Source organism: Symphalangus syndactylus, chromosome X, assembly GCF_028878055.3.
Source record: "Symphalangus syndactylus isolate Jambi chromosome X, NHGRI_mSymSyn1-v2.1_pri, whole genome shotgun sequence".
NCBI classification, from domain to species: Eukaryota; Metazoa; Chordata; class Mammalia; order Primates; family Hylobatidae; genus Symphalangus; species Symphalangus syndactylus.
Genome location: NC_072447.2, coordinates 79962086 through 79986484, shown reverse-complemented (window position 1 = coordinate 79986484; position 24399 = coordinate 79962086). Strand labels below are relative to the sequence as shown.

General features: G+C 46.7%; 2 protein-coding genes across 2 annotated transcripts in view; one reads left to right on the top strand and one right to left on the bottom strand.

Moving 5' to 3' along the window:
* The first annotated feature begins 3134 nt into the window (after positions 1 to 3134).
* Positions 3135 to 7888, top strand: RPS4X (ribosomal protein S4 X-linked). The gene is made up of 7 exons (XM_055268228.2): positions 3135 to 3335; positions 4293 to 4370; positions 4795 to 4975; positions 5372 to 5469; positions 6524 to 6695; positions 7107 to 7264; positions 7724 to 7888. The coding sequence occupies exons 1-7, from the start codon at positions 3333 to 3335 to the stop codon at positions 7823 to 7825; spliced, it is 792 nt and encodes a 263-aa protein (XP_055124203.1). The 5' UTR covers positions 3135 to 3332; the 3' UTR covers positions 7826 to 7888.
* Positions 7889 to 17236: 9348 nt separating this feature from the next.
* PIN4 (peptidylprolyl cis/trans isomerase, NIMA-interacting 4) overlaps positions 17237 to 24399 on the bottom strand; it is a 96479-nt gene continuing 89316 nt past the window's right edge. The window contains exon 4 of the mRNA XM_055267814.2: positions 17237 to 17325. Coding sequence (XP_055123789.1) covers positions 17237 to 17325 — 89 coding nt within the window. The remainder of the gene's footprint in view (positions 17326 to 24399) is intronic.

Below are 24399 nucleotides of genomic sequence, written 5' to 3'. Positions count from 1 at the left end.
GAGTCTTTGAGCCCCCTCCTCCTCAGCCCCACAGTCACAAATCTAGGTCTCAGCAGCCTTCAGTTTCTTGCTTGTATTGTTGACAGAGACCTGACCCGTGTCCTCCAAGCCACTCACATTTCCTTCAAACCATTCTACATGGAAGAGTTTGAGTTATCTTTTTAAAGCACAACACTGATTCTGTCCTCCTTAAAATCTTTCAACAGCTCTCCATTGTCTACCCACAGGCTAAAGTCCAAGATCCTAAAGATTTAGCTGCCCTCTGTATTACAACCCGCTTCACCACCATTTTTCTCTCTGATAAGCTTCTCCTAGCTTTCCCTCCCCACCCCCGCAGCCTGCTTCTCATATTATTATTTGTTCCTTGAGAGCAAGAACTAGATCTTAATCATCTCTGCATCCTCAGTTCATAATACAGAGCTTGACACAGAGTAAGCACTCGATAAGTGTTGGTTGAAGGAATAGATTTATTCTAAGGAAAATATTCAACTGAAGGAAAAAGCTGTTCACTGTAGCAACGTGCATCATAGAGAAAAAGTACAGAAAACTAAATGTCCAACAACAGAGAACTTGTATCAATTGTGGGACATCCACTTAATGGAATATGATACAGCTGTTAAAATAGTAATTATGAGGATTATGTAGCAACTTGGAAAGTGTTTCTAATATAATAAAAACAGAATACAAAATGGTCTGTATGCTAGGACTAAAATTATGTAAAAGTATGCATGCACACAAACCGATCAGAAAGAGAACAGGAAGAGGAACGAATGAATACAGATGATGTGTTTAGGGTGTTTGGGGAGGTACTGTTTGCGATTTACTTAGCTCTTTCCAAATTTCCTTTATTGTTGTTAGAATGTCGTTTGTGCATAAATACAAATTGAGAGAGAGAAATATACTGAAAAAGGTGCTTTGATTTCCTCAAGTCCTTTGATAACCTGTGGCATAAAAACAAACCACTCACCTGGGAGGCAAGAGACAAGCCCCCTCATCCCCAAACGGGCTGTGTGATCTTGATTAAGTGAGATCTGCAGCTCTAACCAGCCATTTCTCCTGTCCTCTCTAGCTGGAAAACACATGGTTATCCCCCCACTCCCACAGCAACTTCTCCACCATTTCTGTTAATTGTACCACCATTTTCCCAGTGCTCTCAGATTAAAAACCTCAGAACCAACTTCCATTATCTCATCACCTTCACCTTCTCTCTACTCCTCACCTCCAATTAATCGATCCTTTCCAATAATCACTTATAACATGCTTTATTGTGGATTGTATCCCAGTTTTAGACAAGGAGGAGTTAATCCTAGTTAATACCGTCTGCTTGGTTAATACTATCTGCTTGAGAAGAGCCAACAATATTTCCCTCTTTTGCTCCTCTGCAGACTGCTGAGGGGTAAAGTGGATGGTACAGATAGAGACTTGTGAAATGGAACCTCATGAGTTAGGAGCTTGATCCCATGGTGGGAAGAATTCAGGCACAGGCTGGATGCTTTCAGGGATAGTACAGAAGGACTTGGCACAATAAGTGGGATGCTGACTCCGTTTATTCATTCAACAAGTATTTACCAAGTGCTGGACACAGTGCCGAGCTCTCTGTTCGGTGGCAAAGGGCCTGCCCAGATGAATTAGGGCAGGCTCCATCCTGGAGGTGCTCAGTTTGGTGGAGGCCAGGTAACTAAATTTGTCCTTGCTACCTAATGTGCTGTGTGCCCTCACCAAGTTTGAACACAAGCCTCTGGGGCAAGAATGAGGGATTTACCCTGACTGAGGGGACCAGGAGCCCACAGAACCAGAGGGACTTGAACTGTGCATTTCCAAGGCTGAGGTGTGGGATTAGGTGGTACCCAGGAAGGGGGTTTGGCTGTTTGTGGCAGTTCCAAGCTAAGGAATCAAGTCCACAAGCAGTCTTGAAAGAGCTGACTCTAGCCAGGCGCAGTGGCTCAGGCCTGTAATCCCAGCACTTTGGGAGGTCGAGGCGGGGGGATCGCCTGAGTCCAGGAGTTTGAGACCAGACTAGGCAACGTGGCGAAACCCCGTCTCTACAAAAAAATAAAACTACAAAAAATTAGTTGGGTGCGGTGGCATGTGCCTGTTGTCCCAGCTACTCGTGGGGGCTGAAGTGAGAGGATCGCTGGAGCCCGGGCTGTCGAGGCTGCAGTGAGCCATGCACTACGGCCTGAGTGACAGAGTGAGACCCTGTCTCCCAAACAAACAAACAAAAAGAGCTGACTCCCTTGGAACAAACTAGCTTGGTGGGGCTTCAGCTTTGAAATTTGGGATTGGGGAGAGAGAGCAATGGAGCCAGATAAAGTTCAGACCTGCTCCCTTAGGGCAGGAAACAGAGGGCCAAGGGCAGTTTCGAAGCAGGATCAGATCTACATTTTAGTTAGATAATAACCAGACGATCTCTGATATCCTCTCTCCTCCCTGAGTCTCTGTAAGTGCCAAATGCGTTGTACAGGAAGCAAGGGGGAGGATGTCAGGGTTCAAGCAGAGAAGCAAGAGGGGGTTAAAAATGTTGTTGGCTCTTCCCAACTCAGTATGGGCTGCCTGGCTGGCTCAAGGGAACACAAAAAAGGGACAGACAAAATACATTTAAGAAATAACATTAAATATTTATTAAAATGTATTCTATTGATTATATACAAGTTCTTTTATTGTTTTTTGTTTTTTGTTTTTTTTGAGACGGAGTCTCGCTCTGTCGCCCAGGCTGGAGTGCAGTGGCGCGATCTCGGCTCACTGCAAGCTCCACCTCCGGGGTTCACGCCATTCTCCTGCCTCAGCCTCCCGAGTAGCTGGGACTACAGGCGCCCTCCACCATGACCGGCTAATTTTTTTGTATTTTTTTTTTTTAGTAGAGACGGGGTTTCACCATGTTAGCCAGGATGGTCTCGATCTCCTGACCTCATGATCCGCCCGCCTCGGCCTCCCAAAGTTCTGGGATTACAGGCGTGGAATCATCTGTACGTGAGACTGGAAGTAGGCTCACTTTGAACTCTCCTTGAGGGCAAGGATGTTGTGTAGCTCATCTTTGTATTCCCAGCACCTAGCACAGAATCAGGCACACAAGAGGCGCTCAGCAAATATGGGAGGAGGAAGGGCGGAAAAAGGGGAGGGAGGAAATCGCCCTTAGGAGACACCCTCTTCGGCGGCTGTTCTTCAGCTCGGGACTTCTGACCTCCCTCCAGCAGATGGCAAGAAAGAGTCCCGGCGCGCCAGCAAAGGGCTGAGCTGGGCGGAGCAGCTGAAAATACGGCGCGCGCAGTCTCCGGCTCCAATTTCTACGCGCACCGGAAGACGGAGGTCCTCTTTCCTTGCCTAACGCAGCCATGGTAAGGCGTTTAGTTAGCGAGCTCTTAGGACGTATCCGCCGCCATCCTCCCCCGGCCGGGGCTGCCCGAGGTTTCGGGACTCTTACTGGGGATGGCCGGGCAGAGGCGAAGGGATCACGGCCTCCGTGGTAGGCCGGAACGGGCTCCAGGGCGAAGGGCGAACGTTGGCCTAGAGTTGGGGAGGCGCAGATCTGGTGCTGCTGTTGGGAAGGCCTCGGTCTCTGACCCGGCCATACGTCCTGACCCCGGGAGAAGCTGCTTTTCCTCCCGGGCCGGAGCCGCAACTGGGCCAGGAGCGCAGACTGCGAGCCCGAGGCGGGTGGGCGCTGGGTCTGCCCGGCGGAGAAAGGTTTTCGTTGTCATTGTCTTTTTGGCACGGCCTGACTTTACCATGCGTGGCCGGTAAGCATCTGGACACAGCTTTAAAAAGGCTTCCTGACTCTTTTTAAAGTAAAATTGGTGTCAGCTTTTGGCTTTAGTGTACGAAGGAGCAGCACATGTGTTTGTGCGGGTCAGAATCTTGTTCCAGACGTGTCAAAAACAGACGGTAATAAACTGTGAAAACTTTAGAAACACAGGTAGACTCCTGGCTCATTTCTGTTGCTGTGCGTTTCACTAGTACGGTGTCCTTGAAAGACCCTAACCTCTAAGCAGATAGTTTCAGGCAGTAACATGGAAACACTTTAGCAAGGTTCTGAAAGATAGTAATCAGTAAACGTTCTGAAACATAGTAACCAAGAATATTCTCTGTTACAATAAGAAGGCTTGTTGCAGCTTACGGATCTCACGGTGTTTGCTAAATAACTGCGTTTGCTTCTTCTGTTTTATCGAAACACTATAATTTAATATTGTCCACGTTTTGCTGAAAATGAAACTAAACTAAGAGTTTAGTTTCACACTAGGTTTTGTAAGCTGTTCTGAAACCTGATTAACAGCATTGCAATCTAAAACTTTCAGGCTCGTGGTCCCAAGAAGCATCTGAAGCGGGTAGCAGCTCCAAAGCATTGGATGCTGGATAAATTGACCGGTGTGTTTGTAAGTATCTTATATAAATATTTCCGTGGCCACTGTAAGTGCCTCCCAGGACTCATTTGGGGACCAGGCTAGGGGAGGAATATCTATTCTTGGCTTCCTCTGCTCTTGAAGGAGCTGTTCTATCTAGCTGTCCCCCACTTCCAGTCTATTTAATATTTTTGTGCCTCATTGATTCCACATACCACATAGTACATTTACATGGACTTAGGATTCATGTTCTTAATGACCCTGGTCCTCTGACAGGGAAGATGCTATAAAACTTTAAGGTATGAAATAGTTTCGGAAGCTTTTTACACCTCCTGTGTAAAAGCCCAAGTTGGGTGTAATATGGACAGTCTTGGTGTTCAGTTAGTGGATCTAGTGGACTAGGAGGTGGATTTGAGTGCTTTAGTGAATCCCGACAGTATCATTTTTAATGTTACAGGCTCCTCGTCCATCCACCGGTCCCCACAAGTTGAGAGAGTGTCTCCCCCTCATCATTTTCCTAAGGAACAGACTTAAGTATGCCCTGACAGGAGATGAAGTAAAGAAGATTTGCATGCAGCGGTTCATTAAGATTGATGGCAAGGTCCGAACTGATATAACCTACCCTGCTGGATTCATGGGTAAGTGGAAGTTTTAAATACTCTGGAGACACATATTGATGGCAGCCATATGGTATCCAAATACTGTCTTGATCATTTCTCTAACCTTTGTAATCTGTCAAGTCTCAGAAACAAAGCCTGACCTTCCCTCTGTTTTTTACTTAAATAAAAAACATGCAAATAATCATGAAACGCTTCTCAAAACTAAATTTCGATTCACTTTTAAACTTTACATGCAGTCACGGCGTTTTGAAATATTGAAGATCTGGCCGTGATCTTTAATCTTCAGAATCCTCGTTGGATTAGAACTGGGAGGCACATGGGGGTTCTTTTTGTTTCTTAGAGAGCTATGGTTGTTGCTTGGCATGAGGTAGTGGGGATCACTGTATGTAGTAACCGGTTACTGCTTGATTTCAGATGTCATCAGCATTGACAAGACAGGAGAGAATTTCCGTCTGATCTATGACACCAAAGGTCGCTTTGCTGTACATCGTATTACACCTGAGGAGGCCAAGGTGAGTGTGGCAAGCAAGCTGGGTCTTTACTCAGTATAGTTACTTAGTTCTAAGGGCCTGCATTGAGTATGAGTGCTGCTTGCAAAGAGGTGGGTATTGATTACTTAAAATCTCATACCTGGAAATATCTAGCTAACAATTTGATGAGATTCTATCTTACACGTAACTTTTTGTCATGTTATTAAAAGTCTGGCTGATAGCTGCATTGATGGATACCTAAAATTGACCCCCATTTGAAGTTAACTTCCTCAGCAGATTTTCTTTTTTTGTGGTAGAAATGAATTCCAGTTGAACCGTGGCTTCCTGGTGTCTCTTAAGAGTCAAGGAGAATGATTTCTGGGAACTTGTTTATTGGGTACCTGAAGTATGAGCCCTTTGCCATGTCTCCATTTGTGGGAGTAGCTTTACTTTGGGGAGGGGAAGGTGTCGATGCAGGAAACAGACAGTCCTTGAGGCACTAGTTTGAGGTTTAAAAAAAAGATTACAGTCTTTGATTATTTAATCCAGTTTGTTTTGATGGTTTTACACAAAAGTTTAGGCCTGTTTGGATTATTGGCTGTAAATGAAGGTTAATTTAATTGACTGATGTGGCTCTTAATTTCCTTTTGCACAGCCTTGTTATCAGCAGGCTGGAGGGCACGTCCAGTGGGATCTGTGATTATTTGATATCAGGGAGATCCAAAATTGAAATGCTATGTGAAATATTTGTTGATTGGACGAACTGGTAATGCAATTGCTGTTCGTGAGACAAAACTCAGTCGTGATATACAGAGGGCCATTAAGATAAAGTTGAGTTGAAGGGAAGAATTCCCAGGGCCCCATAAGGCTTAAAGAGCCTGGGAAACTGGAGTGGCATTTTTATTGGAGGAGTGGAGGGCAGTGGTGGATGTTAGGAGGACGAGCCTAGAGAAGGGCTGTATGCAACATACACTTGAGGGTGGAAAGAACGATCAGCGCCACAATCTGCAGCAGTTAGGGAACCCATGGTTCCTGTATAGGGTTAAAAAGTACATATGAGATGGATTGAATGTGGCTAACCCTTGTATTTTTCTAGTACAAGTTGTGCAAAGTGAGAAAGATCTTTGTGGGCACAAAAGGAATCCCTCATCTGGTGACTCATGATGCCCGCACCATCCGCTACCCCGATCCCCTCATCAAGGTGAATGATACCATTCAGATTGATTTGGAGACTGGCAAGATTACTGATTTCATCAAGTTCGACACTGGTAAGCAGCCTCTGTGCTACCTGGGCACCCTCTTTAAGGCCTAGATCATTATGAATTGCACAGGGTCTGGGTATCTTTTTATTAAAAACCATCTGCTCCAATCGCCCAGGTTTGTTTATAGCCAGAGGCACAAATGCTCAGAATATTCATTTCTTTTTTTAAAATTGTTTTTTATAAAGGAGGGTCTTAACTATGTTGCCCAGACTGTTCTCGAACTGATGATAGGTGTGAGCCACCAAGCCTGGCCATAAAATTTTTTACGAGAGCCCCGGGAGTCCTAGCATGGGCAGCAGTTCCATATGAGGAAATTCAAATGAGGGGAAAGGAGGAATAAAATTTGTTTTGGACCCATCTCTGAGCTGCTTGTCATTTGTTATATTGAGTTGAAGCAGATTATTTCTTCCTGCCTAGGTAACCTGTGTATGGTGACTGGAGGTGCTAACCTGGGAAGAATTGGTGTGATCACCAACAGAGAGAGGCACCCTGGATCTTTTGACGTGGTTCACGTGAAAGATGCCAATGGCAACAGCTTTGCCACTCGACTTTCCAACATTTTTGTTATTGGCAAGGTAAGTCTGGGTTTTCCTTCTCTCTAGTCTGGGGAAGTATGTAAATGCAGGTGGGTGCTGGGATTGCAGCATCCAGGCTCCTGGCTGGCTCTGCTGAACCTAGTGCAAAGCCTCTTCTGGATAGGACTCACGCAGAGCTGGGCTGGGTCATAATGATTAGCCTTAGGTACTACTAAACTTTGACTCACTTGAATAAATGGTAGGTGCCTGCTATGCACAATAAACTTCTAAGACATTAATTATGAAGGGCATACGGTGACTTTCAGAGGACAGCCCCAGAAACCCAAGCAGTGGGTACTTTCGGTAACCAGCATCTGTGTCTTGCAACTGCCTAGCTGATGCCAAGTGCTCTCACAAACAGGCTTCAGTTCTATTAAATGAGGTGACAAATGTAGCATGTGCCAAGCCACTGTGAGTTGGTGTGTGGTGGGTTTTGATTCTCCTTGTTTTCTCTTCCAGGGCAACAAACCATGGATTTCTCTTCCCCGAGGAAAGGGTATCCGCCTCACCATTGCTGAAGAGAGAGACAAAAGACTGGCGGCCAAACAGAGCAGTGGGTGAAATGGGTCCCTGGGTGACATGTCAGATCTTTGTACGTAATTAAAAATACTGTGGCAGGATTAATAGCATTTTGGTTTTGTGGGTTTTTTTTTTTTTTTTTAATTCAGTTTCCTGCTATTTTACTGCATAACATGAACAGTGATTAAGTTCTCGGGCAGGCTTAGGCAGTCTGTTATTGGCTGGGCTTAGTTAGTGGTGGGAAGTAGAAGATACCAGACTTGGGAAAGGAACAGCAACTAACCAAGGAGTAGAAAGAGCCAAGAAATCCCAGAATATTGATCTCCCCCGCCTTGACTTGGCCAAGAACTTCTCTACCCAGTGGATCCCTCTGCCCTGTTAAGTTCCCTTGGCTTTTTAAAAATCTGCCCTCATTTTCTTCTCCAGTCTTTATTGCACTAGCCCATCCACAAGCCTAGCTCATCTGTTTTTCCCACTCCTGTGCCCATCTCGCCAAACGCAGGATGAAAATCTCCAGCTGCCATTAAAGGTCGTCATAAATGGGCTGTTGATGTTGCAAAGCAGTGCACTTCCTTGGAGTTAGTGCCCTTATTAATCTCCAGCTGCCGCTGCAGTCATCAACTCTGTTTTTCAGAGGACAGAGATGTAGCACATAAACTTATTCTTGCTTGTCCAAATATGTCGGGTCATGTCAGGCTTGCTTACCAGTCTCAGGAAGATGTGCCCCTGCTTCATGGGGCCTGCTGTTACACACCTGTTCCTCAATCCAGTCCCTCCAGTCTCAGTGTCAATTATCCTACCTTGTGATTTCAACCTTCTCTCAACCCACTCTCTTGTTCCTGTTACCCTATAAAGCATGTCTTCCTGCTAAAAACGAAAACCTCCCTTGCCACCTATAGCAGGGCTTTTCAACTTTGATACTATTAACATTTGGGGCTACATAATTTGTGGGCAGCTGTCCTGTTTATTGTGGAATGTTTAACAATATTCCTAGCCTCTATCCACTAGATATTCACCCCCACCCCCTGAGTTGTAATATAAAAATTACTCAGACATTGCCAAATGCCCTCTGAGAAGCAAAGTTGCCCTGTGTTGAGAGGTGCTGCCTTGTAGATGCTGTATCTCAGGTCACCTTCATTTAGCACCTTGCATATAACTTGCCATAGACCACTCAGGCTTAATCATCCCACCATCACAGGTTTAGGGGAGAAAATCAGTTGCGTTTTAGACATCTTTAGGATAAACATGTGAAGTCACTTGGCGTATTTAGCTGGGAATGTTAAATGGTCCCTGTTTCCCAGGCATATGGTTTAGCAGTGGATAAGAAGCCTGTAGAGGCACTGTGGCTTAGGGCAGTGTCTCTACCCCTGGCAGCATCCTGGGCTTTGAGTCAGCAGACTACTTGGTCTTGCCAGGGAAAATCAGCTAAAGGAGGCATGCCCAGGGGTCCCTGAAGCCCAGATTTGGTCCCATAGGGCTTCTCTGCCATTCATATTGCAGACACCAAAGCATGACTGGCTGGGGTCCCATTCACTTTTTTTTTCTTTTTTTTTTTTTTTTTTTAAAGAGACAAGGTCTTCCTCTGTCACCCAGGCTGGAGTGCAATGGTTCAGTCATAGCTCATTGCAGCCTCAAACTCCTGGGCTCAAGCGATCCTCCAGCCGCAGCCTCCTGAGTAACTGGGACTATGGGCACGCACTGTGACGCCAAATTAATTAATTTGTTTCTGTAGAGAAGGTCTTGCTACATTGCCCAGGCCAGTCTTGAATTCCTGGGCTCAAGTGGTCCTCCCACCTTGGCCTCCCAAAGTGCTGGGATTACAGGTGTGAGCCACCATACCTGGGCCAGAAAAGGAATATCAGCAGGGACTGGGCCCAGCTGAATCAGGGATGGGAAAGGTGTGTAAGTGGGCTTGCCAGGTATCTTGCTTTAAGAATGGTTCCCTTGCCAAGAGAATGGAGCTCATCCTTGTTCTGTTGAGAGGCCAGGTCAGAAGTAACCTTATGGTGCCCTTCAGAAACAGGCAGGTGAGGCCGGGCGTGGTGACTAACACCTATAATCCCAGCACTTAGAGAGGCCAAAGCAGGTGGATCTGTTGAGCCCAGGAGTTTGAAACTAGCCTGCGTAACATGGCAAAACCCTGTCTACCAAAAATTAGCCGGGCGTGGTGTCATGCATCTTTGGTCCCAGCTATTTGGGAGGCTGAGGTGGGAAGATCACTGGAGCCTGGGGAATGGAGGTTGCAGTGAGCCATGATCGTGCTACTGTACTCCAGCCTGGGTGAGAGTGAGACCCTGTCTTAAAAAAAAAAAACAGGCAGGTGAGACTGCGAAAGGCCAGAGGGCAGGACTCCAGCCAGTAACCTGGATGCAGGATCCTGAATGCTGGTAGGCTCTTGGTGCTACACTACTCAACACATCCTTAGCTATACTTTGCTTCTTTCTGGGTACTAAAATCTCTGCTCAGCAGATGATAGAAATGTGAATTTTAGCTAAGGGACCAAAGCAAATATGGAAAATGAGAAGCCTCAGTTCCTTTCACATATATTATGGTTTCCTAGATGCTAATTGGTGAGCAGCCAGTCAGCACAAGTGGAGAACTGGTGTGTTCAGCTGTGGTCTCGTATCATAGGGAGATGTGGGGTTTTGTTTATTTTATTATTTTTTTTATTTTTGGAGACAGGATCTCACTTTGTCACCCAGGCTGGAGTGCAGTGGCAGGATATGACTCACTGCAGCCTTGACATCCCGGGCTCAAGTGATCCTCCCACCTCAGCTCCCTGAGTAGATGGAACTACAGGAGCACACCACCATGCCTGGCTAATTTTTTGTTTTTTTGTAGAGATTGGAGTCTTGCTGTGTTGCCCAGGCTGGTCTCAAACTCCTGGGCTCAAGTGGTCCTCTCAAAGTGCTGGGATTACAAGCGAGAACCACTGCGCCTAGCCTGGGTGATTTCTTTTCAACATTTTAAACTTGTGATTTTTTATTTATTTGTTAAACTAGCACAGGGATTTTTTTGTTTTGTTTATTTTGAAGCAGAGTTTCACTCTTGTTGCCCAGGCTGGAGTGCAATGGCGTGATCTCGGCTCAGGGCAACCTCTGCCTCCCAGGTTCAAGCGTTTCTCCTGCCTCAGCCTCCTGAGTAGCTGGGATTACAGGCGTGTGCCACCACACCCAGCTAATTTTGTATTTTTAGTAGAGACGGGGTTTCTCCATGTTGGTCAGGCTGGTCTTGAACACCGGACCTCAGGTGATCTGCCCACCTTGGCCTTCCAAAGTGTTGGGGATTACACGCATGAGCACGGCACTTGGCCGGGATTTTTTTTTTTTTTTTTTTACTAGCAACTTCGCATTGTGGGGAAGGTTTCCATTCTAATACCAGGCAAGTGGACTTAGCCCAAGGGCCCTGAATCATCTAAATGAGCTGCAAATTTCCAAATAAAATGGCTTGTGTCTTTGTAAGGCTTTTTAAGCCTTCCAATTTGCTTCATATTCTTAGAGCTGAAGGAAACCTTTGAGATCATCTCAGCAGGGAGCCAAACAGAAGTCCTGAGATGAAACAGACTGAAGCCAGCAGAACTTCACCGGGTTTAGTTTACATCCCTGTGCCTCCAGCAGGCTGGGCCTCGCATCTGAGTCAGAGCAGCACAATGCAGCACAGCTTTGAATAAGAAGAATAACAAATAGCTAGGACATATATAGTACTTGATAGTTTACAAAGCCATTTTGATTTTTTGATACCCAAATCCTGTATTCTTTTCCCTAAACCAGATAGAGAAGAGTGATACCTCCCTCCGGCCTGTCAGTCTGTTTATAGTGTCCCCATCAAACTCCAGCCAAAAGCTTTGGACACATCCTTGATTCCTGTCCTTTTATCAGAAAATCCTGGTGACTCTTCCTTCAAAATATGTCCAGAATCCATATTTAGTGATACTTAGAAATAATTGCTCAATTTTGCACAATCATACAGCTTTTTACAGAGTCCTTATCTTTGAGGATACATACTGAAGGATTTGCAGAAGAAATGACAAGCAATCTGAAATTTGCTTCAAGTCTGGGTGCAATGGTTCATGCCTGTAATCCCAGCTCTTTGGGAGGCCAAGATGGGAGTTGAGGCCAAGAGTTCAAGACCAGTCTGGGCAATGTAGAGAGACACCACCACCATCTCTAAAAAAATTTTAAAAATTAGCTGAGCGTGTTGGTTCTTGCCTGTAGTTGAAGCTACTTGGGAGGCTGAGGTGGGAGGATAGCTTGAGCCCAGGAATTTGAGACTACAGTGAACTATGATTGCCACTGCACTCCAGCCTGGGTAACAGAGCAAGACCCTGACAAAAATAAATAAATAAAAATGGCTATGTACTGATAATGTTGAAGGTGAACGATGGGTAGAGGGGATTCATTATGCTCTCTACTCCTATATATCTTTGAGATTTTTCATAATAAACATATAAAGGAACAAATAAATAGCACAGTGTATGCCCTCATCTCAGATAATATCAGACCACTTACCACCTGCATCACTACCACCCTGGTCTGAGCCACCAACAACTCTTACCTGCACTCTAGATTATAGATAGCACCAACCCATAATGGGTCTCTTGGCTTCCATTCTTGAGACCCCTACAGTCTCAACCTATTCTGCCTGAGTCAATCTGTTCCAGCCACACTGGCTTCCTTGATGTTGAACACAAGAGGCATTCTCTTACCTCAGTACTTTGCACTGATTCTCACTGTAGTTTATATTATGAACATTCTCAAGTATACAGGAAAGTTGAAACAGCAGTACAGTGATTACCTATATAGACACCAGCTGGATTCAATAATGGTTAACATTTTGCCATATTTGCTTTATTTTCATTCCTGTATATGTACACAAACATCTTATTTTTCTGAACACTTTGAAAGTAAATTGCAGCCGGGCATGGATGGCTCACGCCTGAAATCCCAGCACTTTGGGAAGCCAAGGTGGGAGGATCTCTTAAGCCCAGGAGTTCAAGACGAGCCTGGGCAACATAGGGAGACCCCCCCCAACTCGACAAGAAATACAAAAAATTAGCTGGGTGTGATGGCACTGGCCTCTAGTCACAGCTACACAGGAGGCTGAGGTGGGAGGATCACTTGAGCCCAGAGGGTGAAGGTTGTAGTAAGCTAAGATTATGCCACTGCATTCCAGCCTGGGTGGTAGAGTGAGACCGTCTCAAAATTTTTTGAGATGGAGTTTCGCTCCTGTTTCCTAGGCTGGAATGCAATGGCACAATCTCTGCTCACTGCAACCTCCGCCTCCCAGGTTGAAGCGATTCTCCTGCCTCAGCCTCCCGAGTAGCTGGGATTACAGGCGTGAGCCACACGCCTGGCTAATTTTTGTATTTTTGTAGAGACGGTTTCACCATGTTGGCCAGGCTGTCTTGAACTCCTGACCTCAGGTGATCCGCCCTTCTCATCCTCCTGAAGTGCTCTGATTACAGGCATGAGCCACCGCTCCCGGCCTCAAAAGTTTTTTAAAAAAAGAAAGGGGTGGCTGGGTGTGGTGTCTCACGCCTGTAATCCCAGCACTTTGGGAGGCCAAGGTGGGCAGATCGCGAGGTCAGGAGTTCGAGACCAGTCTGGCCAATGTGGCAAAACCTCATCTCCACTAAAAATACAAAAATTAGCCGGGTGTGGTGGCAGGCACCTCTAATCCCAGCTACTCAGAAGGCTGTGAGGCAAGAGAATCGCTTGAACCCGGGAGGCGGAGGTTGCAGTGAACCGAGACCGTGCCACCGTACTCCAGCCTGGGTGACAGAGCAAGACTCCATCTAGGGGGAAAAAGGGAGGGTGGGGGGCCACATGTTCTCAGGACCTCCTGAGGGCTGTGTCATGGCAAAAAAAAATGTTTTAAAGTACATTGCAGACATGACCTCAGGTTCCTGGTACCAAAAGTTGGCAAGTGCTGGGTCTGAGGGACTCCACCCAAGGAGTTAACTTCCATGTTCCCTTGAACATAAACTGGATATCCAAGAGTGATGCTATCTTTTCAGGTAGGACTTTTCTCTCCCAAATTCGAAATCCACTCATATGCTCCAGGTTGTTTAGCTTGGAAAATTCCCCAAACACAAAGATCAATTTTAAAGCCCAAAGGGGCCGGGCACGGTGGCTCACACCTGTAATCCCAGCACTTTGGGAGGTGGGCGGATCACCTGAGGTCGGAAGTTCGAGACCAGCCTGGCCAACAAGGCCATACCCCATCTCTACTAAAAATACAAAAATTAGCCGGGCATGGTGGCTGGCACCTGTGGTCCCAGCTACTTGGGAGGCTGAGGCACAAGAATCGCTTGAACCCCGGAGGCGGAAGTTGCAGTGAGCCAAGATCGTGCCACTGTACTCCAGCCTGGGTGACAAAGCGAGACTGTGTCTCAAAACTAAATAAAATGTTATTAAATTTAAAAAAAAAAACTCTTTATTGTGAAGTCCATGTAGCCAGTTGATTCTCACAGAATGCTTTTATTGACTTTTGCCAAACTCTTACATCCATAGCCAACCTATGGTTATGGTTGCAATCGACAAAAGAATGTTAGCTCCCATGAGAGTATTGGTTGATATTTTTGTTTGCATTAACAAATAAGACAAAAGTGAAACAACAAAGACATACATGTTGGAACTTCAACTCATCTGTCAATGATGTGAGCAGCTTCTTTGCTGACTTGGAGAATAGTTCTTGAATACCGAAAGAATATTTCCTTAATTTTTAACTTTTTTTTTTTAATTTTTAGAGACAAGGTCTCACTCTTGCCCAGATGGGAGTGCACCCTGCTACTCACAGGCACAATCACAGCACCCTGCAGCCTTGAACTCCTGGGCTCAAGTGATCCCTCTGGGACTACAGGCACATGCCATCACCCTTGGCAATTTTTTTGTACAATTCACAATGTAATGGCTACAGTGACAGCACACTTCTAAGTTTAACCTGCATTTTTAAACATTTTCTCCATCACTTCTGTAACTCTAGACAATCACCGAAACAATTAGCCAAGTTCTGATTTGTAGTGTTTGCCCATTTCCATGGCTGATTTGAGGCTACCAACATGTCACTGAACAAGGAATTGGGAGGAGATGCACGTAGCACACCATTACGTAGCATTTCCGCCATGCAGATACAACAGGTGTGAATAACTTCAAGGGCATCCTAGAGAGTAGTAAAATGTAGTAAAATAATGAGGAAGTGATGAGATTTTAGTATTACCTTTTTTTTTTTTTTTTGAGACAGTCTCACTCTGTCAAAACTTACATATATATGTTTTTTGTGGGTTTTTTAAAAATTTTTTGGCTGGGCATGGTGGCTTATCCCTGTAATTCCAGCACTTTGGAAAGGCCATGGCAGGAGGACTGCTTGAGCCCAGGAGTTCAAAACCAGCCTGGGTAAGATGGCAAGACCCCACCTGTACAAAAAAAAAAAAATTGTTTTTTTCTTGAGACGGGGTCTCACTGCACTGATTTTGGCTAACTGCAGCCTTGACCTCCTGGGCTCAAGCAATCCCCCCACCTCGCCTCCTGAGTAGCTGGGACTACAGGCGCATGCCACCACGCCCAGCTAATTTTTTTTTTTATTTTTTGTAGAGACGGGGTTTCGCCATGTTGTGCAGGCTAGTGTCAAACTCCTGAGTTTAAGCAATCTGCCCACCTCGGGCTCCCAAAATGTTGGGATTACAAGCATGCAACACCGCACTCAGCCAAAATGTTTTTTTAAAAATTAGCCAGGCAAGGTGGTATGTGCCTGTATTCCCAGCTATTTGGGAGGCTGAGAAAGGAGGATCCCTCGAGCCCAGGAGTTCAGGGTGGCAGTGAGCTATGATTGCACCACTGCACTGCAGCCTGGGTGACAAAGCAAGACCCTGTCTCTAAAAACAAAACAAAACAAACAAAAAAGAGACAGGATTGTGCTATGTTGCCCAGGCTGGTCTTGAACTCCTAGCCTCAAGTGTTTCTCTTGCATCAGCCTTCTGAGTAGCTGGGATTACAGGCCTGAGACACCATGCCCAGCAAAAATATTTTTAATATTGATGCTTTTTTTCATTTTTAATGAATGCTGAGAAAATTCCTGAAAATTTAACAATTGGCCCTTGGGAGCTGGTAGGAGCTGGTTCCAGCTGGTATGAGACCGAGCAGGCTGCCCTGATTCTGGCAAGTGTGCCACCTCAGTACCCCTCACACGGGCACTCCTCCATTCCTTCTGCTACCTCTGCCGTGGGCTACTTTCTGTGCTCCTGGCCTAGTCCCTCTTCCGCAGGCTGCTGCCCACTCCCTAGAGCTCAGCTTGACGTGTGTCACATTCTCTTCAAAACCTCTTGTTCAAAATCACTTGGCCGGGCGCGGTGGCTCACGCTTGTAATCCCAGCACTTTGGGAGGCTGAGGCGGGCGGATCACGAGTTCAGGAGATCGAGACCACGGCGAAACCCCGTCTCTACTAAAAAATACAAAAAATTAGCCGGGCGCGGTGGCGGGCGCCTGTAGTCCCAGCTACTCGGAGGCTGAGGCAGGAGAATGGCGTGAACCCGGGAGGCGGAGCTTGCAGTGAGCCGAGATTGCGCCACTGCACCCCAGCCCGGGCGACAGAGCGAGACTCTGTCTCAAAAAAAAAAAAAAAAAAAAAAAAACAAAATCACTGCCTGTAGAATCAAGTTCAAATTCCTTGGGCTGTCCTTGCAAGGCCTCCCTAGTGTGGTGCTCAGCTATTTTTTCAATAGAAGGACAACAGTAGCTTGCAATCCCAAGTCTCTGTTTACCACCACAACTTCTTTCTTGGACATCAGGCCCACAAAGCCACCTGCTCCCTGGGCGTCTCCTGTTGGATGGTCTCCTGTTTTTCTTGTAGGGCCTCAAATTCACCCTGTTCCCTTTTCTCTTCAGACTGTTTGGACAGTTTCTTCTCACAGGAACATTTTTCTTCCACTCTGCAACCCTGCTTGTCCCCGCTCCACTAGTTTTTTCTGGCGGACTGTCATCCATCCTTCAGGTCTCAGCTGAAACGTTGCTTCCCCTGGGAAACCTCTGGGAAGGTGAGGGACTCACGCACACCATTTCTCTCTTCTTCCCGTCATAGAATTGGCCACATTGTATTAAAATTGTCTATTTGTCTGTCTCCCCCAGGAGATTGTGAGGTGCATAAGGCTCATCTTGTTCACCACTCTATCCCCAGCACCTAGCCCGTTCACTGGCACACTGTGGGTGCTGAACAAATGAACAAATTAATGAGGTACATCCAGCAGTTTCCCTACAAACCCGCCCCCACATCTGTCTGGTTCCCTTGCTGTTCCCCAAGCACACCTTGTACTTTCTCTTTTCTGAAAACAAAAACAAAAATCCATAGTTTTTGTTTGTGCTTAAGGGGACAAAGTCAGAAAATGTCACCTTCTGAAATTGGAACTAATAGAATCAACATTGAATAGATGAGATCAGCCATCTGCAAAATAATCCACTTTAAGGGTTGGTTTGTAAATATGATACCAATGAGATGAGGGTGCTTCTCAGGTCTCTATGGTGACCAGCATGTTGCTGCAGGCTGGGATCTGCCAAACATAAAGAAAGTGATAATGTCAATCAATTGTAACCTGATTGCTAGAGATAATGCTGTATAAACAGGAGGGCCCTTGTCTGCGTGGGGTCTTGACAAGAGTTGAGCCAAAGAGCAACACATTTATTGTGTCTGATCATCATTAAGTGCTACATGCAGCCCTTTGCAGTTTACAAAGCTCCTCCTTGCGGTGAATTTCCATGACCCTGAAAAATTGGGCTTATTTGCCATTTTACTGGTGAAGAAAAATGCCCACACCTTCACTAAGCCCACAGGAAGTGAGAAGGTTATGAACTGAAGGACAGAAATACTTCTAGAGCAGACACAGCAGCTTTTGGCTTTGAAGAGGTTTGGCTTGGGGCCTCAGACCCCCTTGAAGGGGGCAGGTTGTCATGGGGTGGGGCACTGAATGCTGCCAGGTTGATCTCTTGTTCATTCAGCAAACATTTATTGAACCACGACCACGTGCCCAGCGGAGCGCTAAGAACTTGGAATACAGTGGTAAGAGCTCTTTGTCGAACTGACGACCTAAGTCCAGGACTGTGACAAGTAAATAATCACAAATACGTTGTCATAGGTGGTCTGAGAAGGGAAGCATAAGGTGCTCTTGGAGGCCCATAGAAGGGACACCTATACAGGTCTGGCGGGGAGGGTCTGGGAAGGCTTCACAGAGGAATTGGTGCCTTGAGCTGACTTAAGCATCTGAAGGGACTTAGAGAGACAAAAGGGGGCTGGAGGGCTCAGAGGATGGGGAGAGAAGGACTTTCCAGGGAGAAAGAGAACACCAGAAAACGAGAACACCGGGTAGTAAAGGCAAGGGAAGAGGGGTGGGGGGAGGTTGTGAGAGGTGAGGCTGGAGAGATCATCAGAAAATCCAAATTAATATCATCATAACCTCACAATAATAACATAATACAATATAACAAATCCATCATATTAATCACAACTAGTAATCGTTAGTTGATTAAATCAATAAATCATATTACTGGTACTGACAACTTTATAATAACCAGGTCTAATTGGCAGCAAGTGGTTACAGTGCTTAGGTGCAGGGCACCAAGTTGAGCAGGTTACACGCCCTCTCTCCTCTCTCACCCTCACAACAACCCTACCAGGGAGGTACTGTTCTCCCACTTTACAAATGAGAAAGTTGAAGATTCAAGCTATTAGCACTAGGTCTCATTACACATGTACAAAAATTTGGACTTAATCCAAACAGAAATAAAGTCATCCATGAGTTCTGGACAGGGGGGTCGAAACCCAGATTTTTTTTTTTTTTTTTTTTTTTTGAGATGGAGTCTCCCTCTGTCACCCAGGCTGGAGTGCAATGGCACGTCTCGGCTCACTGCAACCTCCGCCTCCCGGGTTCAAGGAATTCTCCCTGCCTCAGTCTCTCGAGTAGCTGGGATTGCAGGTGCCTGCCACCACACCCGGCTAATTTTTTTATTTTTAGTGGAGATAGGGTTTCACCATGTCCAGGCTAGTCTCGAACTCCTGACCTCAGGTGATCCACCCACCTCGGCCTCCCAAAGTGTTGGGATTACAGGCATGAGCCACCGCGCCCGGCTAAATTTTGCTTAATTTAAAAAGCTCTCTCTGGCTGCCCGGTGAAAGCAGCTGGTGGAAGCAGAGAATAGAGACAGAGAGGGCCGCGGAAGGCTTTTGCCTTTTACTTCAGCTCTCAGGTTTTGTGGCTTGGCCTAGGGAGATAGCCGTGGGGACGGAAAGAAGGGATTGGCTTCATGCAATTTGTAGGGGGTAAAGTTGACAGGCCTTGGTGACTGATGGAATGTGGAGAGTGAGAGCAGGGAGAACTTGAGAATGACTGCCTGAATTCTGGCTTAAGCAAATGGATGAGTAGGTGGCAGAGCCAGTTGTAGAAAAGAACATGAAAAGAGGAAGAGGTCTGGGGAGAGACACCCACCGAGTTCACACTGCAGGTAGATGGTGAGATACATACGTGGGAGACACTAAGGAGGAGGGCCTTGGGAGGCAGTTGGAGAGATGGTTCTCCACCTCAGAGGAGAGGTCTGGACTAGGCATCAGGATAAAGAAGGTTACTGGAGCCCTGGAGGGATGAGGTCTCTCAGGCGTGCCATGCCCCCGAGTGAGAAAGGCAAGGGCTGAGGATACCCTGATGCACACCGCTATTTGAGGGAGGACAGAGTGAAAGGGTCTGCAAAGGGCCTGCTTGCTCCCATAGGAGAAGATAGCTGGCAGGCCCAAGGGAAAGTTGGGCCTTCAGCTCCTTGAACTGAAAGGACCTTTGGAAAACATTTGAGTCAAACGTTTCATTTATAGATGCCTCCCCTTGGAAGGACACAGGGTGGCACCACTGCCAATTTGAGCACTCTTGTATCTTTGCAGCTAGGATGAAGACTTGGGGCTGGGTCTCTAGCTGTGGGGAGAGCTACCCAAACAACCAATCCCACTCTCTTAACCCAGCCCAGCCCCTTTGGAATACAAGGCTCTTATATGTGTGGCAATGGTTTGATCTAACTGTTGAAGAGACACTACAGCATAGCGGTTAAGGATATGGCCTCTGGGCCAGGCGCAGTGGCTTATGCCTGTAATCCCAGCACTTTGGGAGGCTGAGGCGGGCGGATCACCTCAGGTCAGGAGTTGAAGACCAGCCTGGCCAATATGGTGAAACCTTGTCTATACTAAAAAAAAAAGAAAAAAAAATTAGCCAGGTGTGGTGGCAAGCACCTGTAATCCCAGCTACTCAGGAGGCTGAGGCAGGAGAATGGCTTGAACCCAGGAAGCGGTGGTTGCGGTGAGCCAAGATTGCACCACTGCACTCCAGCCTGGGCAATAGAGTGAGACTCTGTCTCAAAAAAAAAAAAAAAAAAAAAAAATGCCGGGCGCAGTGGCTCACGCTTGTAATCCCAGCACTTTGGGAGGCCGAGGCGGGTGGATCACGAGGTCAGGAGATCGAGGCCACGGTGAAACCCCGTCTCTACTAAAAATACAAAAAATTAGCCGGGCATGGTGGCGGGCGCCTGTAGTCCCAGCTACTCGGAGAGGCTGAGGCAGGAGAATGGCGTGAACCTGGGAGGCAGAGCTTGCAGTGAGCCGAGATTGTGCCACTGCACTCCAGCCTGGGCGACAGAGCGAGACTCCGTCTCAAAAAAAAAAAAAAAAGGATATGGCCTCTGTGCCAGAGTACCAGTGTTCAAAACCCCCACCAACATTCACTAGCTGTGATAGTGGGCAAGTCAATTCACGCCCCTGATTCTCAGCTTTCCCATCTGTAAAAGGGGATAATAATTGTACCAACTTCATAGGGTTTGTTGTGAGGATAAACTGTATTAGAACACTCCCTGGCAACTATTAATAGTAAACTCTGGGCCAGGCATGGTGGCTCATGCCTGAAATCCCAGCACTTTGGGAGGCCGAGGCGGGCGGATTACCTGAGATGAGGAGTTCGAGACCAGTCTGACCAACATGGTGAAACCCCTGCTCTACTAAAAATATAAAAAATTAGCTGGGCATGGTGGTGGGCGCCTGTAATCTCAGCTACTTGGGAGGCTGAGGCAGGAGAATTACTTGAACCTGGGAGGCAGAGGTTGCAGTGAGCCAAGATCATGCCATTGCACTCTAGCCTGGGCAACAAGAGCAAAATTCCGTCTCAAAAAAAAAAAAAAAAAAAAAGGTAGTAAACTCTATTGAGTGTTAGCTGATCCTGGCCAACAAGAATGTGTTGTTTCCAATTACAGTTTCCAAGTCCATGTTCTCTGGGGCCTAACTGCTCACTAAAAATGCTTAGGGCATTCATAAAGCAGGGATGACAACAAAAGTGTTTTGGAAAATAACATGATAATTGAGATTTCAAATAACTCCATCAAAGTAGTCATCACAGGAAAAAGCAGACCTTGGTTAGACTTTCTTACCCTTTTGTAAAAAAAATTTTTTTTATTTTCTGGCGGGAACTTATAGAGCATTTCTCACCCTCTTTACAGTTTGGTATAATTTTTATTTTGAATCACATAATGGTAGTGGGAGTATTGAGTAGGGGGTGCAGGCGACAAGGTAAAACCCAAATTTTTTAGAGCCCCTGAGTCTTAGTCTCAGATAATCCCATTTGAGCCTTGCATCAAGCCTGTGATGGAGGTATCATTTACATCCTTCTTCGAAGAGGTGGAAAATGAGGCTCAGAGAGGTCAAGAACCTAGTCCAAGTTCACACAATTAATAGGGATGGGCTGGATGAGAACCCAGGCAGGCTGATGTCAGAGCCCCTCATGAGGTGAGGCGTTAGTGTCTGTGGTTCTGGAGGTGGGGGTAGGGTTTCCTCAGTGTGGGCCTAACAGTCCTATATATATATAAAGGGGATTCATGCTTTTGTACAAGGAGTAAGGGAGTAAGGGCTGGGACGATTCAGGCCAGAATGCAAAGATGGTTCGCGAGGCCTTTTGGAGAGTCTCTTCCTTGGGGGCCATATGTTTGCAATCAGTGTGTGTGTGGCTGTGGGGGGAGGCCTGTTCTGGCTAGTGGCCAAGCCAGATGTTTGCTGTGTGATTCACACAAACACAAACCTCAGTAACTCCTCGGCGTGCTGGGAATTTTGTGTGCCATAGTTAAGACCTGCTTCATCCGGTAAGTCCGAAGGTTTCAAAGGTCCTCTGGGCCAGGGCCGGTCCAAGGCAGAGCTGGGGAGGCGGGAGGTGGACCTCTCATCTCCTCACACCTCCCTGTTTGGGTCCCTTTCCTTGCACAGGACTTTCTTCCCATCACACACTCCACAGTCTCCACACCCTGTCCTCTTGCAGCCTTCCCCAACCCCGAGACTTCCACTAAGGCCTGCCTGGCCATTGGCTTCATTTCCTCCTGCCTGTTGTGAAGGATGAGCCCCCTGCACCTCTTTTCTGCCTAACAGAGCCCCACTTATCCTTCCCAGCTGCCTCCAACCTCAGCTCCGCTATGAGGCTTTTCCAGCTTCCTCAGCAAAGGAAGGTCAAGGGAGCAGCAAGTGCTCAGGAAGCACCTAGTCTGTGCCAGCTGTGGAACTGGGGTTTTACATAATCACCTCATTAAATCTTCACAACAGCCCTGTGTACTCCTACAGAAGAGGAATCTCAGGTTCAGAAATGGAAAGCAACTTGCCCAAGGTCACACAGCTAAGAAGGGCAGGGGTGTAGCCCAACTTAACTCCCGAGTCCCTATGAACTTGAACTCTCTGTTTCACACCACAATGCCTGCCCCAAGACACCTTCCTCCTTGATCATCTTCAACTCCTTTTGTTTTTCTTCCCACCCCATGTCCAATCCATCAGCAAATACTCTTGGCTCCACCTTCAAAATATATCCAGAATCCACCACTTCTCATCATCTCCCTAGCTGCCACCCTGGTCTAAGTTCCAATCAGCTTGGCCGGGCGTGGTGGCTCACGCCTGTAATCCCAGCACTTTGGGAGGCCGAGGTGGGTGGATCACGAGGTCAGGAGATCGAGACCATCCTGGCTAACACGGTGAAACCCCGTCTCTACTAAAAATACAAAAAATTAGCCGGGCGAGGTGGCAGGCGCCTGTAGTCCCAGCTACGCGGGAGGCTGAGGCAGGAGAATGGCGTGAACCCCGGGGGGCGGAGCCTGCAGTGAGCCGAGATCGCGCCACTGCACTCCAGCCTGGGTGAAAGAGTGAGACTCCGTCTCAAAAAAAAAAAAAAAAAAAAAAAAAAAAAAATAAGTTCCAATCAGCTTTCATCTGGGTTACAGCAATGGTACTCTAACAGCTCCTTTGCTCCTAACAGTGCTCCTAACGACTTTGCCCCTGCCCCTCACGCCCTCCCCCCGGCCCCACACAGTCTATTCACCACACAGAAGCCAGAGGGATTCTGTTACAACACAAGTCAAATGATGTCACTTTTCTTTTCTTTTTTTTTTTTGAGACGGAATCTCACTCTGTTGCCCAGGCTGGAGTGCAGTGGCACGATCTCGGCTCACTGCAACCTCTGCCTCCTGGATTCAAGCCATTCTCCTGCCTCAGCCTCCACAGTAGCTGGGATTACAGGCACGCGCCACCACGCCCGGCTAATTTTTTTGTATTTTTAGTAGAGACGGGGTTTCACCGTGTTAGCCAGGATGGTCTCGATCTCCTGACCTCGTGATCCACCCACCTCGGCCTCCCAAAGTACTGGGATTACAGGCGTGAGCCACAGCGCCCAGCTATCATGTCACTTTTCTACCTCAAAGTCCTTCAATGGCTCGTTTCATTTGTAGTCTAAGTCCTTAATGTCAGCCTATATAGCCTAGATCATCTGTTCCCAGCTCTTTCCTATTCTCTCTCTTGCTCTGTCCAGCTACCCTGGACTAGTTGCTATTCCTCCAACATGCCAGAGCCTGAGGGCCGTTGTACCTACTGTTTCTTTTGCCTGGAACATTCTTGGAAGTCTGCATGGCTTGCTGCCCCACTTGTTTCAGGTCTTCATTCAAAACATACCTTCTCAGTGAAACTCTCCCCATCATCCTGTTTCAATTTTCAACACCTACTCCACCAACACTTGCTATTCCTGCTCTCCTGTTTTGTTTTGTTTTTTCTGCCTTTTGACTGTGATGGTTAATTTTATGTGTCAACTTGACTAGACTGTGGGGTATTCAGATATTTGATTCAACATGATTGCTGGGTGGGTCATGAGGGTGTTTCTAGTTGAGATTCACATTTGAATTGGTAAACTGAGTAAAGCAGGGTGCCCTCGGGCTTCGTCCAATTCGTTGAAGACTTGAATACAATAAAAGGCTGAGTAAGGAAGAATTATTTCTCTCTGCCGACTTTGAGCTGGGACATCCATCTTCAAATTGGAGCTATACCTTGGCTCTCCTGGGTCTCCAGCTTGCCAACTGCAGAACTTGTTCTCAGCCTGCATAATCATGTGAGCCAATTCCTTATAGTAAATATATATATGTATGTCACATATGTGTATAAATCTAGAGATCCTGTTGGTTTGATTTCTCTGGAACACACCAACTAACAGTACTTTGGCTATTTTTTAAAAATGTGTTGTCTGCCCCTACTCTAAGGTAAACTTCATGAGGGCAAGGATTTTTGTGTGTTTTGCTCTCCGGTTTTTCCT

Coding starts and splice junctions, on each gene's coding strand:
- RPS4X (XM_055268228.2), top strand. Junction 5,470..6,523: donor TTACACCTGAGGAGGCCAAG/GTGAGTGTGGCA, acceptor GTATTTTTCTAG/TACAAGTTGTGCAAAGTGAG. Junction 6,696..7,106: donor TTTCATCAAGTTCGACACTG/GTAAGCAGCCTC, acceptor CTTCCTGCCTAG/GTAACCTGTGTATGGTGACT.